Source organism: Acanthaster planci, linkage group LG11 (genome assembly GCF_054643075.1).
Source record: "Acanthaster planci isolate LZ-2023a linkage group LG11, COTS_SCS, whole genome shotgun sequence".
In the NCBI taxonomy this organism is placed as follows: Eukaryota; Metazoa; Echinodermata; class Asteroidea; order Valvatida; family Acanthasteridae; genus Acanthaster; species Acanthaster planci.
Window position 1 is genome coordinate 17,427,074 of NC_141787.1, and position 15,478 is coordinate 17,442,551.

The 15,478-nt window shown below is 38.3% G+C and overlaps 3 protein-coding genes across 8 annotated transcripts in view; all 3 read left to right on the forward strand.

Moving 5' to 3' along the window:
• The window catches only part of abca2 (ATP binding cassette subfamily A member 2), a 42,585-nt gene extending 38,124 nt beyond the window's left edge, over nt 1–4,461 (forward strand). For all 6 annotated transcript variants that reach the window (XM_087143651.1, XM_087143654.1, XM_087143653.1 and 3 more), the window contains 3 exons: nt 605–742; nt 1,141–1,785; nt 2,229–4,461. In XM_087143651.1, coding sequence (XP_086999777.1) covers nt 605–742; nt 1,141–1,785; nt 2,229–2,258 — 813 coding nt within the window. In that variant the 3' untranslated portion in view covers nt 2,259–4,461. The remainder of the gene's footprint in view (nt 1–604; nt 743–1,140; nt 1,786–2,228) is intronic.
• Nucleotides 4,462–4,769: 308 nt separating this feature from the next.
• On the forward strand, nt 4,770–9,759 carry ptges2 (prostaglandin E synthase 2). Its single transcript, XM_022229591.2, has 5 exons — nt 4,770–5,317; nt 5,615–5,805; nt 7,615–7,815; nt 8,337–8,451; nt 8,560–9,759. The coding sequence occupies exons 1-5, from the start codon at nt 4,799–4,801 to the stop codon at nt 8,686–8,688; spliced, it is 1,155 nt and encodes a 384-aa protein (XP_022085283.1). The 5' UTR covers nt 4,770–4,798; the 3' UTR covers nt 8,689–9,759.
• A 479-nt stretch (nt 9,760–10,238) lies between these two features.
• On the forward strand, nt 10,239–15,473 carry LOC110976384 (uncharacterized). Its single transcript, XM_022229592.2, has 8 exons — nt 10,239–10,425; nt 10,918–11,107; nt 11,394–11,496; nt 11,779–11,838; nt 12,192–12,299; nt 14,509–14,631; nt 14,804–14,896; nt 14,995–15,473. The coding sequence occupies exons 2-8, from the start codon at nt 10,921–10,923 to the stop codon at nt 15,050–15,052; spliced, it is 732 nt and encodes a 243-aa protein (XP_022085284.2). The 5' UTR covers nt 10,239–10,425; nt 10,918–10,920; the 3' UTR covers nt 15,053–15,473.
• Nucleotides 15,474–15,478: the final 5 nt, after the last annotated feature.

Sequence of the window (15,478 nt, forward strand, 5' to 3'; positions counted from 1 at the left end):
ACTAGCGTAAAGAAGTTTACCTTATAAATTCTGTGACCCGCTCTGCAAAAGGGTGTATTAAGTCACACAATGCAGAAACACGTAATGGCCCATTCCGTGTACTGAGGGAGAAAACACTTGGAAATATTTGGAGGCCAGTTTCTTGACCAGTAAGACTCTGTTGCTAAGGAAAACCAAGAGAGTGTCTAACTTCAGTTAAATGTTTCTGTTCGTTATGTTTGAAGGGATTATCTCAAAAGGCTTGAGTGATAAAATGGAATTATATGAATATGCAAATGACAAATAATTCGAAAATGCAAAATGCCACTGAGAAGAATTATATATCAAATGAAAGCTGAGGATGTGAGCTATTTGATTATATATATAACTCAAATTCAAAAAAAGTGACATAACACACCTTTTTGCAGAACTGGCCACCTTCAGGGGCATCTTCATATCGCTTGTTGTGTAGCAAATTTTATGCAAGTCAGTCGGTGTACTGTGTATTGTAGGCATGGTTGATGCCTTGCATCTTCATTTGGCAAAGAGTTGTACACAGACTAGATAGACATGTAATGATGTCATGAAATTGATTGATCGCATCTTTCGTTTGGACTCTTGTCAGGAGGAACATTACAGCATTCTACAGTATGAGATCCCACTGGAGCATGTGTCTCTCAAGGATTTGTTTGGCCAACTTCAGGATGTTCAGGAATCACTTCAGATCGAAGATTACTCCATCAGTCAGATGACTCTAGATAACGTAACGGCATTTGCTATATTTATCAATACATGTACTCCTGTATGGAAAGGGTTGTATATATTTGATAAGCTTTACTGCATCAGCATGCGATGTTGTGCTGTCTGTATTTTTTTCCTTTTTATGAATGCTTTTTTTGCTTGCTATTTCTCTTGAACGCTGTGGTTTTAGACAAATATATTTCTGACGTTTGCCATTTTTAAGGTCCCCAGGACAAAGGCTTGAAAACATCAATGAATTGTTTACAATTAGTATATGTATTATAGATTGAAGCAATGGTTAAAAGAGAGTATTCAGTAAATTCAGAGATACATGTAATGGCTTTGAGAATCAGTGACATAGAACTTTTCTGGACTATGAGTGTAATTGTGTTTTTTGGCCTTCAATCTACTACTCTGCAGGTATTTGTGAACTTTGCCAAGCAACAGTTAGAGAAACAAGAAGTTCTCAACTCAGCTAGTCACAAAAGAAGAAAGCAGCGTAAACTGATGAAACTCCAAAAAGCCAAGATGGAACCTCTGTTACTGGATGATGAGTTTGATACGAGTTTAAACACAAAGAGTGTAATGCCCTTGTCAACGAAAGGGATTAAGAAACAATTCCCTAAACCCTGGAAACTGTTTAAGAGAGGATCATGCAGGGTCTATGATGAAGCACCAGCATGGTTCGAAGATGAAGAATACATCGATGAAGAGTCTGATGATGAGCCATTACTTGATTTAAGGTGTAGTGATCAAGAGCCAAGCAAGAAATACTGTGAGAAGTATAGTGATGGAGATGAGCCATTGCTAGATTTAAGCAGTGCCGATGACAAAGAGGGCAAAAGAAAGGATGACAGACATGTGTCTCATGGTCTCCATGATGATGATGAGCCACTGATACTGGAAGACAATGATGAATCTAAGCCCCTCCATACGAGTCATTCGACATCCAGTTCACTCTGGTATGATAAACATTCGAATGGTCTTCACCAATTTGATCCCAACAAGGAGATATTCCTTCAGGACTGTGATGATGATGTCCTCTTTCCGTTAGATGAAACCACAGTAAGTAATCCTCTCTTCTTTTGAGCCTTGGTGTTTTTAAAGATACTTTTTTGTCACTCTTGCCTTGGAGTGTTGTCTTGAGCACAACAAGAACTGTCAATCAGAATGTTTGATCCGTTGCAGAGAGCCTTGAGCAAGTTCTTGCATGTCACAGATGGTGCCCCTAAACTAGTCTGTGCTGACCAGAGTTACACTCACTGGCAGGGGGTTGTAATTGACCAATTTTTTCTTGATTGCTCATGGAACCACTGCGATATTGCATTTACACAGATGGCTGATGTGGGTTTCTACTGTCTTTCTTACTCTGTTCTTTCACTGAATAGAAGTTACTGAGATCTTTATCATATTGTCTGTCCTCCTGTGCATTTACATTGCATTGTTGAGATCATCTCACCAATAGTTTCATTCTTAAACCTTTTGCTATTCTTGTTATTTCAATGCAGGTTAGATTATCCCTAATGGACTTGGAGTGATAGACTTGTTCCAGTCTTACAACAACATGTACATGTACTCTTAACAAACCAAATAGCTGCACATTGTTACTGACTGTGTGTGTGAGATGTACTTCAGTTTTTTCATGAAATATTAGTTCTCAAAATGTCTTGCGGCAGTGTTCATATTGTTAATGCAGCTTTTGCCAACTGCCAGGAATTAGCAGCAATTAGTAAAGTGATGTTTTTGTAGCACAGAGTATGTTATTTATAATACGCTCATTCCTCCTGGATTAGGATTGCGTACCAGTATTGTTTTATCTGAACAAAGACGATTATCTTGATGTAAAAGGCTAAGGGCTGTTTTTCTGAAGTAACATTACGTTTTTAGATCATATTTACAATATGGACTTTTAAAAGACCGTGTTCTCAATTGTGAGGCCAATTGTGAAATCAGAGTTTATAAAAAAACGAGCGCAAAAGTTGTCTACTTTCTGATGAAAATTAAAACGTTATTTACATTTTTAGTGTAATGAAGTGTAAACTAAAAATTACAAAATATGTTTTTGATTGTCAGTATAATAAAGAAAATCTTGTTCAAAATAGTGAATAAGACAAGTGTTTTAAGTTAACGAGCAATGGCATATTTAATAAATGGGACGGTAACAGAATGGTGTTTGTCAGTATTTTTGTATACAAATTACAGGTGAGAATTCAATTAACTTGTAAATTATTGTAATTTAAATAAATTCTTCATTAACATAAATTCAACACATTCAATGATTAGCACAGTATTAACAAATTGGCGTTTGTGTGCATTTCATGTATGTTGGTTAACAAATTTGTGCTTTTTGATTTGTCTCGGGCATTTTCCATTTTAAAAAAATATTTATTTGAAAAGGTATATTCAGTGCTGCTGTCTTCCGTTTGCTTCCTTATTGGAAGATTTGTACAGTTTGATCTTTATTTCATATTTGCACATATTGATCTTACAATTATAGTGATAACTGTAAGTGTGTCTGGCTTTAATTCAAAATCTTTTCAATTGTGATGAATTTTTAGCACTTGGAGAAGAGAAGTACTGTAACCCCTTTCCTTCATCACCGTCTGTCTTGCGAGGCACCACTCTAAAAGAAAATAAAAATAAAAATTAAAAAGAACAAAAGAAAAGTGAAAGAAAGAGGACAAGGGATGGAAAGAACCTATTGGTTGAAATACCTATATTTCCTAGGAGACTTCTTTCTACTCTTAAGGATTTGTCAGCTTGCTGCTGATGAATGCTTCCTCCCATGGAAAAAAAAGATGACGTCCATGTTTATTCTCAAACCATTAAAAAATAGCAATACAAGTAGTCGAAACCCTGCTTCATATATTTGCCCCAACCTTCCAGGTAATCGTAGTTTTTAAGCCTCCAATGAACATTTGTAGATGGTGAAATCATGTCTTAGTGACTGTTTTATGGTATAAGCAAAAGTATGGATTGTGCTCCTTAATTTTGTCAAAAGATAGGCGATAACAATTAGTTTTGGTTATTCATTCTCCTGTATTTATTTCTTGAATGGCATTTTAGACATTGAATATTTCTAAACATTTTCAGAAATTCATTATTTTAATAATTTACCTTTTCCCCTTATTAAAGAATTACATCTTAAAGTTAATAGAAAAAGCGACAATATTTAGGCAAAAGTTTATTTTAATTTTACTCACGCTTAGTTGTTGAACAGTTTCCAATGTTTTATTTGGCTTATACTCCTACTTACAAATTTAATTACATTTGAGCTATGTAAGCATACTCTTTTCGGATTGCAGAACTTACAACATCTACATGGGTATTGCATAATCATGATTTTTTATTGAAGATGAAAGTCTCGAGGTTTTTTTAAATTCCAGTCGTGTTGTAGATGTGTCTCATTTGATTTGTAACGGACCTGATTGGTGAGATGTTGTGGAAGCAATCGATGGAGGATCAAGTAGGGTGGATGTGTGGGCCTAAGTTTTTATTGTTGGCTGCATTTACAGTATCGATAGCTTTGTGAATATTTATCTTTCAGAAGAGAAACGTGATTTATATTGTCAGTACATGTACGAGTATCACCATGTGTAACGTGGAGCATGGCCAGGTGACCGTCGGAAAGTTTTGAAAGATGCCGTTTGTTCTCAATTTAGAATGTGAAATTGTTCTGTCTGAAATTAATATTTTAAGGCCTAATTAAACGGTGTGCCCAGTTCCTTATTTGCCAAGTTATCTTTGGTCTTTGTATTTTAATTTAATTTTTTTTTTTGGCCTGTTCTGCAAATTTATTGTATTCCGTGTTCAGGCTTGAGTTGCCAGCCTTAGCGGTAGGATTTTTGTTGGATTTAATATTTGCGTTCGTCCCAAATGTAGGCGTTTGAGTACACGAGCTCATTTGGATTTTGTGATCTCAGAGGTAAGTTTTTACAATAATACAGGGGCTGAATCCAGGAATCTTTCCAACCGGGGTATTTACCCTGATTTCGTGGTACATGTACTGTATAATATTTGTTAACGTGTACGTACAATGGGCTTTTAAATTTTGGCCGCTAGATGGCGCGTTTGTAAAATGGCGACTTATACAATCACGAGGAATATTTTACGGAGTCATGGAAGTGTCCATAATCCACGTAAATTTTTGCTCTTCGCCCAGCAAAATATCACAAGAAAGCCACACGTGCAAGCCCGTAATATAAGGAATGTCTCGGACCACTTTGGGCATGACTACATGCCTGAAAAATCAATGAGTTTGTTTGCCGGACTTGGCATTGCAAGCGGTGTGTTCCTGTCGTCATACATTTTGAAGTACAGCGCTCGAAGACGGCTTTGTACGGCCTCGGCACAGTCTTCAGAAAGAAATGAAACCAGTCAACGTTTCCTGTCTGATGTCGATGCTTCTCGTCTAAAGCTCACTCTTTACCAGTATGAAGTCTGTCCCTTCTGCTGCAAGTTAAGGGCATTTCTTGATTTTTATGGCGTCCCATATGACGTTGTTGAAGTTGATCCGATCCGCAGAAAAGAGTTGAAATTTTCCAAGTACCGTAAAGTACCAATCCTTATACAAGAAGGACCAGCTAATGAGAAGATAGTAAGTAAATTGTAAAGAGTTCCAAACACTTATCTTCATTTATTTCACTTGAAAACCAAAACAAAATGTGGTAGGCTTAATCTGATGAAGAAACACTTATTTAAATTTTAAAATGTTGTAGTTTTCTTGGAAAATACTAAGACAGTTTCTGCCAAGATGTAAACAAGGCACAGCAGTAAATGTGATAAGAAGTGAATTTTAGAGTATGAATTTCTAACTGAAATTTTGAAGAATTATATTTATTGGAACTGGAAGTGAAATGGTATGTTAGAAGTTGACTTTTTGATATTTTTTCAGCAACTGAATGACTCTTCAGTCATTATCAGTGCCTTGACTACGTACATGAGCACTGATGAGAAAGACTTCCTGAAGATTGTAAGTTACTTCCCTCAAATTGAAATTCAAGACAAGAAGGGAAGGAAGTCAATTGAGTTTGGCAACAAGTATGAGATCATGACGGGAATGCCAGGACGGACAGTGCATGAAAAGTGAGTTATTCTTTTCATTTGTCCTTACTACTTGATATTGTAAATTTCAGTTGTTTGATGACACGTTTGATGTAGTGCAGTGTTGTATTTGAGGCCACTTAAGACCGACACAAGACATCCAGCCTTGGGCCTCGAATTTCACGATGGCCATGGCCGCCGGTGCCCTCCCATTTCGCCATTTGGCCATGGTGCCCCCGAAAGGTAATCGTGTTTCACCCGCAAGATGGAAGTGCCCTTATTTTTTCTTAGCCGTAGTGCCCTACATGTATATATCGATTGCCCCCGTTCAGCGAGCTCCACGGAAAGTGACGTACATAACATCCCATTATTGTTCACGTTTGACTGAAACACTGCACCACCAGCGTTCTAGCCACAATGGGTGGTGCTGGGCGGCACCACCCGGTACTGTAAATTTCCGCCCAGCTCTTGGGTTCAAATTGGCTGTGCCACCCAAAACGGATTTTCCAATTACATGTACATGTAATTAACTGAAATATTGCTATATTATTATATATATAAAGAACCAATTTGATCATATTTCAAGCTTATAAAGTTGCAGTTTTGCGCTATTTTACAATTTTAAACAAGTAAGTAAAGACCTAAGAAATATATTTCTCACAAATCAGCGGCTGATCACAAACGCATTATTGTAAACGTGCCTTCAGGATGACGTAGGGGAAATCCCTTCTGGTATTCCCCTAAAAACCCAGCTATGGGCTGTGGGAGATCTGCTCACTTCGCTTGATTAATCCAAAAATTTACCCGGGACTAAAATGGTGCTAAGCTTGAACGCAGTGCACCACGCCACCCAAATGCATGGCATGCATGCATGTGCAGGGCGTGTGTGCACTGTGTGTATGTGGGAATATCGTACACTCAGCCCGCTGCACACCAGCGGCCCGGCCCAGCCTGGCCCACATAACAGCGCATACCCAAGCTAAGCATTTTAATGTACCATGCAATAATGTTGGTTTAAAACTAAGTGCTCATCAACGTGTATGCGTTAACGGTTTATCGAGAGTTCCACGTTTTTCATGCTCACGGGACAGTTGTATGGTTGTTGTAGTATTTTAACTAACACCGCAAAGTACAATGTAGTGTTTGCTGTTTAGTGCCATGCGCTGTGCGTGATCTGAACTGTACACACATGCTATCGATCAGGACTACCCTGATTCTCATGTACGTTGTTATGTGTGAAGTCACTCAGTTGACTGGCCTGGCCAGTTTTTGTGGTAGGCAAAATGCTGAGGAAAGAATGGTTGCAGTCAAAACAGGCCAGAGCCTTTCAACACTCAGCTGCTGGTTCTGCACTAATCACAGATTTGTTCAGGTATAATGCGTATCCTACTTTTTCTGTGGCCTGAATGAATATTGATTTTCATGCAATATTGATATAGGCGTACATGTACCTCATTTAGAAAGTAAACTTTCAAAAAAAATTGGGATGGCATTAATGCCGAGAACTTTGGTACGCTGATGGCATTAATGCCCTCACATGTGGCATTAACTAGTGCCCATTATTTCAGCCAGTCCACCAATGCCAAATAGCAGTGCCCAAAAAATGAAATTTTAGGCCTGCAGCCTGAATTCAAGTTACAAGCTACACGTATTCAAATGAACTGCAACGAAAGCATTCCTTTGCCATTGTTCACACTGTTACTTTTGACTGGTCTTGTGATGGTCTCGACTACAACACTGATTTAGTGCTTGCAAAAATGGTTATACTTTTTTATTTTACTTAGTGAATTTGTGTAAGACGATTTTAAGTACACAGTCTAAATTAAATTTTTGTGTGGTCTGTTTTTCTAGGGAAGAAAAGAAGTGGCGTGAGTGGGTTGATGGTGTCCTAGTTCATTACATCCCACCTAACATCTATCGTTCCCCATCTGAGTCATTGCAAGCATTCTCTTATATCTCAAGTCATGGCAAGTACAGCACGATTGAGCAGTTTGTCATCAAGTATGCTGGTGCTGTTGGAATGTTTTTTGTTGCTAAGAAGCTCAAGAAGAAGTGAGTACATGTAGATGGGGATGCAGACAGTCTGTTGTATTAAGGATTTGAACCATTCCCCTCTGAACCCTAACCCTCCCTGCCAAATCCATGAGGAGGTTTTGCAAGAAAAAAAAACGGTAGAGCGAACCCCCCTTTATTTCCTGTTGGTTTGGTACTCGTTGGATGTTCTCATATACAAGGAATGTGCCATCTGTTTCCCACAGTAGAAAGCTTTGGAGGACTTTTGAAAGTTTGTTCCAGAAAGGCACAGGGAGTAGGGTTTAAGTGCCTCTTCATGTTAAGTTTCATGCTGATCCAGCATTTTATTTGAAATGGGAATTTTCTTGGATTGTTATGATGTTGAGCATTGGCATAAAAATCACACCATAAATTCATGCCTGGTCACTGTTGAATGTGCATAAGCCTTGAATTCATTTGCTTTTATCACATGTCGTGTTTTACTTTGAAAAGAAAATGTACCACATGTCTCGGACAATTAAAAATGTGAACATTCCTGATAAGTTTTGTCTATTTTGCAGGTACAGTATACCTGATGATGTTCGGTCATGTTTGTACAGTGCAGCTTATGACTGGATCAATGCTGTAGGGACTCGTAAATTCATGGGAGGTGACAAACCAAACCTCGCAGATCTGGTAAATGTAATTTCCATTTACTTTATTCAATGTCAGTTATAAGAACTTGCATTTATGGCATTCTAGATAGTCTAGATGTATTTATGTTTGGTCTTCATTTCTATCCAGGCTGTTTATGGTGTCCTTAGCTCTATTGAAGGATTAGATGCCTTCAATGACATGCTTCAGAATACTAACATTGGACCGTGGTATCATCGAACCAAGAAAGCAGTGAAGAGCACAGATGGAGCCAGATGAGTCACAACAAATATTCTTTTAGCTTGTTTGGTTAATGTACAACATGGAGATCGAAAATACCCGTGCAGTTGCATTATATGTCCTACTATATCTACAAGATAGATGTGCTGAAAATATTGAATCCTGAAAAGGCTTAAGAACACCTGGTCTAACTAGAAGTCCCTCAACATTTGTAATTCATGTGTAAATCACTGATATCTGAGCAATTTTTATTCCATCCTTGTAAAGAAATCATATTCTGTGACTTAGTTTAACCGTCTGAACAAGAGGGAAACGGCTTTCAACTTGATATCAAAAGTAAACCGATTTGCTTGTCTAGACAATTCCACTGACTTGGACTTCATCTGTACATCCAGACACAGTAGTGTAACACTTTGGGGATGTTGTCGAGCCTCAAGAGGAAGGGAATACTCTCCATAAAGCATTACTCATGCAGTGAAAATTGTAAAATACATTTGTAGGTTGTTTTCATCTTTGGTCGTTTTATTTTGTTTCGTTCTGTGTATTTTTTTGCTGTTCATTAAAAGTTCCTTGAAAATAGTGGAGTTTCATCTCTCCTGAACGACATGATTTGAGCAGGGTTCCATTAAACATTTTGTAGTTTTTACTGGATGTTTAAAATAGATTTGACCTTATTGTTAGTCCTTTGGCACAGAAGTCGAAAACAGGGAAACCTTTTTGATTCTTTAACAACCTCTTCAATCAAGATTTTTTAACTGTTTTTTGTTATGAACATGTCAAACTGTTACATAATGCATGGTCACGTTTCTTTTTTGGGGGGGGTGGCTGTGCCAGGGTGTTGTAGATTTTTTTATTTGATAATATTGATGGATAAAAACCCTGGAAAAGCAAACCAGCAAACAAGTTGGAAGGATTAATAAAATAATCGCACCATTGTGTTGACTTTTGATTAGTTAATGTTGATTTTTGCTTTCAATTCTACAGTGTGAATGCTTTTTTTTTTCAAGGGACTCATGATGACGAGACTGTATTCCTTGTAAGGGAATATCGAATACATTTTGTTGTATTTTTACTATAGAAAGAAGTAAATGCGAAGGTTATTGAGCTGAAGTTGGATGTGAGCTTTTTTATGGGTGCGGCACCTCGAAAAATGAGTACATGTATTCAATTATTTTTTATTTCACATTCCCCTAGCAGCCCCAATTGAATTGAGGGCATGTTAACACAATAAAAGTGTAGATTACGATTACAAATTACTTAAAACATTGCGAAAAAGGATATGAAACATACTAAAAATTAATGTTAATAGATAACTACATTTTGACATTGTAAATGTTAACCCAAAAGGTAGAAAATTACACAAATGAATTTCAAAATTACTGTATATACGTGTGTAATTAAAAATAAATGCACATGTATAGGAACAGACAAAATAATGGAAATAGGTAAAAGATCCGTTGTTTAACGTGTATTTGTGATAGCGCGTTGGAGGACGCTCAAAACCATTGATTTGCTACTGCAAAGGAAAGCAATGAACATACGCCATCGCGTAGCGTTATAGAACGCGTCTTGCAACTGTACGCGCAAACGAACATATTCCTATGTCGTTATAAAGTGGACATTAAGGAAGATCTAACTTACTCTCTCAAATTCCTGATGCAAATCATCGTTGGTTAAGTGTGTAGAAATACTTAAACGGGAACATAAAGGTATTCTGTCAATTTGCCTTGGTTCTTCGAATTTAGTGCCGTGAATCCATATGAACAATAATAAAAGGTGAGTTTTCGGGGATTGTTAATTTGGGTACCCTGTTCCTATAATAGAAGGGAGAGCTAGGCTTACATTTTAAATTTTGAATTCACCTTTGGAGATGTTTGTGACATGCTCAATAACTATAGGACTATTGTCCAATAAAGGCAGGGTTTTGAGGGAAATTTTGAGGGGAAACAGTGAGTGTTTTAATTAACACATGACACATAGTGGATTCAAATTTGCATGGTTAGTTTGGCAGTAAGAAAATCACATTTTGTTAAAATTTGAACAAATACCATAAAATAGGGTCAGCCCAATGAAGAGAGTGTTGCCTTTGTTTTTTGGGGGGACTAAACAGTTTGGCAAGATTAAAAAACTGGAGGGGGATTCCCCAAATATACAATCCTTGAGTTTTCTATACTTATGCAAATTATAGGAAGAAAAAAAGAGGTAGGCGTAGCCAGTAACGATTAACTGATTACATGCATGTAATAAGACGTTGTCCCTTCATTGCAGATAATGAAGCACTCGGAGCATGGATGGAGCAAGTGTGACGTATCTTGCGGTATTGGATACCAGTCAAGACGGGTACTTTGCCTAGAACCAGATGTAGAATGTAGAGGGGTAGAAAGCGTGGAAGTACGGCGCTGTCTGGGTATAGACTGTGAAAATCCCGAACAACTAGAGTCAAAGATTGCTTGCAGTGGTGAGCAAGAAATCAAAGCAATAAGCTACTACACCTTGGGCCGGATTTCATTATACCACCCCATACTTACATACATGTAAACTCAATTTGTCATAATTATGATTTAACAACTTAGTCTGCATCAGTCATTAAACCCAGCTCAGGGATGGATCAAGGATTTTCCAAAGGGGGGGGCGTGATCCGGGCCTCCTTGTTCCGCCCCTGCGGCTGATGCTCTTCTTAGCAGAAAGGGAAACGATAGGTTAATGATCGGTGTATTGTCATTCCGTTTTCTCGGATTTGGTAGGTGCATCTTTCCTGATTATTGGAATCATAGTTGGCATTTTCCTAGTACTTGTGACGATCGGAGGAGCATACATCTTCAAAAACTTCCTGTTACCAAAAATTAAGTGAGTATGGAATTCATGGTGGTAATACAGTTGATTAATTAAAAGTAGAGCGAGTTTAGTGGTGCATTACGTGCCATTCCCGCATTTGTAACAGCTATGGTGCAGTTAACTTTTGACGGCAACCCTTATTTAGTGAGCAGTAACAGGGTAGGGTACCATGCACGCCAGTAATCATTTTGCTCCTCGCAACATGTCGTTGGGGCCTGAGAGTCTTTCTATTGACTCAGGGTCTTCGGTACTTCGGGACCATGTTTAATTTTTGAAATGATTTCTGTTTTGCAGGGAAGTTAACAAAAAGTCGTCGTTGAAACAGAAAAACAAGAAGCGTCCACCCGAACCACTGTATGTAAAGCATGCGCCCATCTTAAAATATCTGTAAAGCCTGTGCCGACCAGTGACTTTCAAAATTCTTATTTCTTTTCGTTATAATCAGTCTTTTCCTAAAATTTTTCGGAAATAAGTTAGTTTGCTAGATGGTAGGATAGCGAAGCGGTCATCGGCCGAAGGAGTTCAAAATATTCACATGAACCTTCTCTGACGGCTATGACTCCAGCAAGACTACAACGCCCGTCTGATACTTTAGATTATCTCTTGAAGTCTACAAGAAATTAAAAACTCCCTTGAGTAATCAACAGACCTACACGCTGAAGAACTGCAGTACATGTCGCTGATCATCCTCCTGTGTTTATATTTAGACCCCGAAGTAAAGGCAAAGTTGATGACGAGGAACATCTTTATGAGGACGTCGACGGCATTCAGGGCAAAAAGGCTACAGCTAAGAATAGCTATGTCATCATGACGTCGTAAGTACTGTGATGGATGGATGGTGTATGGTAGTGGGGGGTGTTGGAACACTGCATTCTCCTTGGAAAATCTCTCGTCTGTGAATTCTCGTGCACGTGACTAGCTTTAGTTGTAATCGTAGATCTCATAATAAGTAGAACTAGAGGTCGACAAGAATATAATATCAAATCAGTGCTCTGAAATATGATTTGATATTATATTCTTGTCGATATTCTGATCACGGTGCTACGCAGCCCTTCCATATTTCTCAGAACTAGAGGTGACGCGGGGCACGTAAAATTGCTGCATTTACGCACAAACAACTTGGAACCTCGCGGACGCCAACGCGTATACGCGAAAGGCGCATTTAAATTGATGTGACAATCGATCTCCATATATGCAACTTAAAGTCTTTACAATGGAGACCAATAGATGTGACGAACCTCATGCGTTACATGGCAGCGTAATAGAAGATCATGTCGCCCTGTTCCTGCGCAAACAATAGGCCTGACACCTGTAGCTTTATCCTGTGATCTCTATTGTGCATTTCGACAACCAGAACTGGAAGCCATTACTGCGGTGGCACAACACTCGTGGGCAGGTGATACGCGCGCTTGTTACATGCCTATTCGGCCAATAGGATGTCGTGAATTGCCAAAAGCACGCGCGCGTCAAGCCGAGTGCTGTGCCACCGTCCATAGACTGGATAGGACATCGCGCATTGCTTGTGCACAAAATGTGCGGCCGAACAATGGCGGTGCTTCAGGAGAGTAATGTGATGCTATATGCCGTGCATTTCTGGTCAACATAACTTTTTTCTCATGGGATGATGGCTAAGCCCTCGGCCTCCCTCCCGAAAACGAGCCAAAAATAAACAGAAAATGCAAGAATATAATTTCCGGAAAAAAATGAAGCGATAATGTTAACCTTTTTTGTGTGTTTGTTATTAATTAATTTTTACACCTATTGTCTATGGTCTCGCTTTAGCAATATCTTCACTTTGGGTCGGTTCAATCGTGATTTGTTCAGTGTGTAAAACTTTGAGAATTCCACTGGGACATGCAATAGGTTTTGTCAGTAAATATGATGTCCAAACTGTCCATGTATTTTTCCGTCTGGTTCGATGAGCCAATACTGAAAAAACATCAATAAAATGATTTCAATTTTACACTTTCAGGAAAAATTGCAGTAAATAAAATTCATTCATATCTTGATTACATTTTATTTAAAACCGACATGCGACATACGGAAGTGTGAGAATCTTTTCTGTGAGCACAAAGTGAGCGCAGCTTTAAATAAGCGACCAAACTAACTTACTACCGTTTTTAAACAGACACTTATCAATCAGCTTAAAATAATAAGTGCACAACCTGACTGAAAGATTTACATTTAACAACTACTTTCCGGCATAAAAGAGGCAGTTTTAACTGAGAACGAATAATTTTGTTATGTAGACACATCTTCTTTCATTGCGTTGACTTTGAATTCCCTTGTTTGTAACTGCATTCAACAGAAACGTCAGCATTCTGCTTTTCACTTTGATTTCATCTCTGCCCCGAAGAAGAATTCTGTCATTCATATCACATCGTCTGTCACACGATTTGGGTTCCAAGATAGTGAAGTTTCATATACAAAGCCTAATAGGCTAGATAGACAGTCATAAATTTCTTACTAGGCCTATATAGGCTTAAAGTTAAGCATTATAGAGTACAACTTGAGAAGCTTTCTGAAACTGAAAAAGTGCGACTCACATATATGTGAGTCGTACTTATCCTTCTGTTCCTTCTTCCAAACTTGACGTTGATCTCCGGTAATTCACTGCTGCGTGCACTTCAACCCTAATTCATTCCAAATTTATCCATTTCAAGTGCAGAATTCAGTTTTTCTTCGAAATCTGACGACTGAAGCAAAGTACATGCAACGAAGTTCGCAACGGTCGTTATTTACCCTCCTGAAAATACGCATACGCAGGACATGTTTTGGACGCGATGTCTTATCCAGTTTATATAATGGACATCACTAGTTGCCACCGCAGTTATGGCGTCTAATGGGATAAGTTTATAGTTATTTGGCTAATGAAATTACACCCTCTTTTAAATGTGACTGCAGCAGGCCCTTTTCAAAACTGTCAATTAGAAATTTTCGTGAGAGGCAATTTTGAACGAATACAATTTGTGGTATCAATTAAACTTTCTTCCTTTTAAAACTATTTTTACAATATGTTTTAAGGAAATCAGACAAGGAAAAAAAGCGATTTGGAAGTTCCAAGAAAAAACAGGAAAATCACAAGATGGCTGAATCGGAGGGCAGTGACCAAGGCTACGTTGATCCTGCAGATATAAATCAACCACGGTACACAACTTATACAGTGCTATCTAGATCATATGTGGAGTTTCTTGTTTATGATTAATATTGAAATTGTATTGAAATTATACAAGTGCAAGTAGCACCCCGTGATGCCACTTTTGATGTTTATGTTGTGTTTGCTTTGTTATGTGCTTGAGCGATATATTATTATTTGCAGATCAGAGGAACTTGAGATTGGAAGGTTAAGAGACCCACCTCCTCCTCCAGGAACCAAGGATAAAAAACCGTCCAAGTCAAAGACTGAAAATGGGTAAGCCGTGAAGTTAGAGTAACAGGTGAACTCTATCAATAAATGAACGAAATTGCTTCAACAATCACCCGCATTAATCTGTATGATTTTTTTCTCAGGGCGTCTTCACAGGAGTATGAGAAAGTGGACGAAAATGAATACTTGGAGATTGATTAAGAAGCGCCCTCAACGCGAAGACGCTTCATAACCGAGATGTAAAGATTGTTGGTTCGAGTTGCAATTTGTTTGAAAAAATTCAAATTGTAAGATTTTGGATGGTTTCCTCTGTATTCAATATATTAATGCATGCTGGAATAAAACGTTTCAGCAGATGTCGAATGTTATGAATTTCTGCCTTTTCGTTGAAAGAAAAATGCTGTAGAGAGGCTTAACATTCATTGTATACTAGGTCTGTGCCCCCTTTGGCTTCCGGCTTCGATTTGGAGTGCCGGTAACTTAAATACGACGAGAGTTTATCGATCAGATTTTGAATGTACGCGAGAGAGAACTGAAGATGATGTAACAACACACAGTGTTCCAGCCTAGCTCACAGGGCATTAAGAGGACTTCGCAAATAAATCACTTGTTTTGAAACGAGCACCG

Coding starts and splice junctions, on each gene's coding strand:
- ptges2 (XM_022229591.2), top strand. CDS start 4,799: ATGGCGACTTATACAATCACGAGGAATATTTTACGGAGTCATGGAAGT. Junction 5,318..5,614: donor GACCAGCTAATGAGAAGATA/GTAAGTAAATTG, acceptor ATATTTTTTCAG/CAACTGAATGACTCTTCAGT. Junction 8,452..8,559: donor AACCAAACCTCGCAGATCTG/GTAAATGTAATT, acceptor ATTTCTATCCAG/GCTGTTTATGGTGTCCTTAG.
- LOC110976384 (XM_022229592.2), top strand. CDS start 10,921: ATGAAGCACTCGGAGCATGGATGGAGCAAGTGTGACGTATCTTGCGGT. Junction 11,497..11,778: donor TTCCTGTTACCAAAAATTAA/GTGAGTATGGAA, acceptor TCTGTTTTGCAG/GGAAGTTAACAAAAAGTCGT. Junction 12,300..14,508: donor AGCTATGTCATCATGACGTC/GTAAGTACTGTG, acceptor ATATGTTTTAAG/GAAATCAGACAAGGAAAAAA.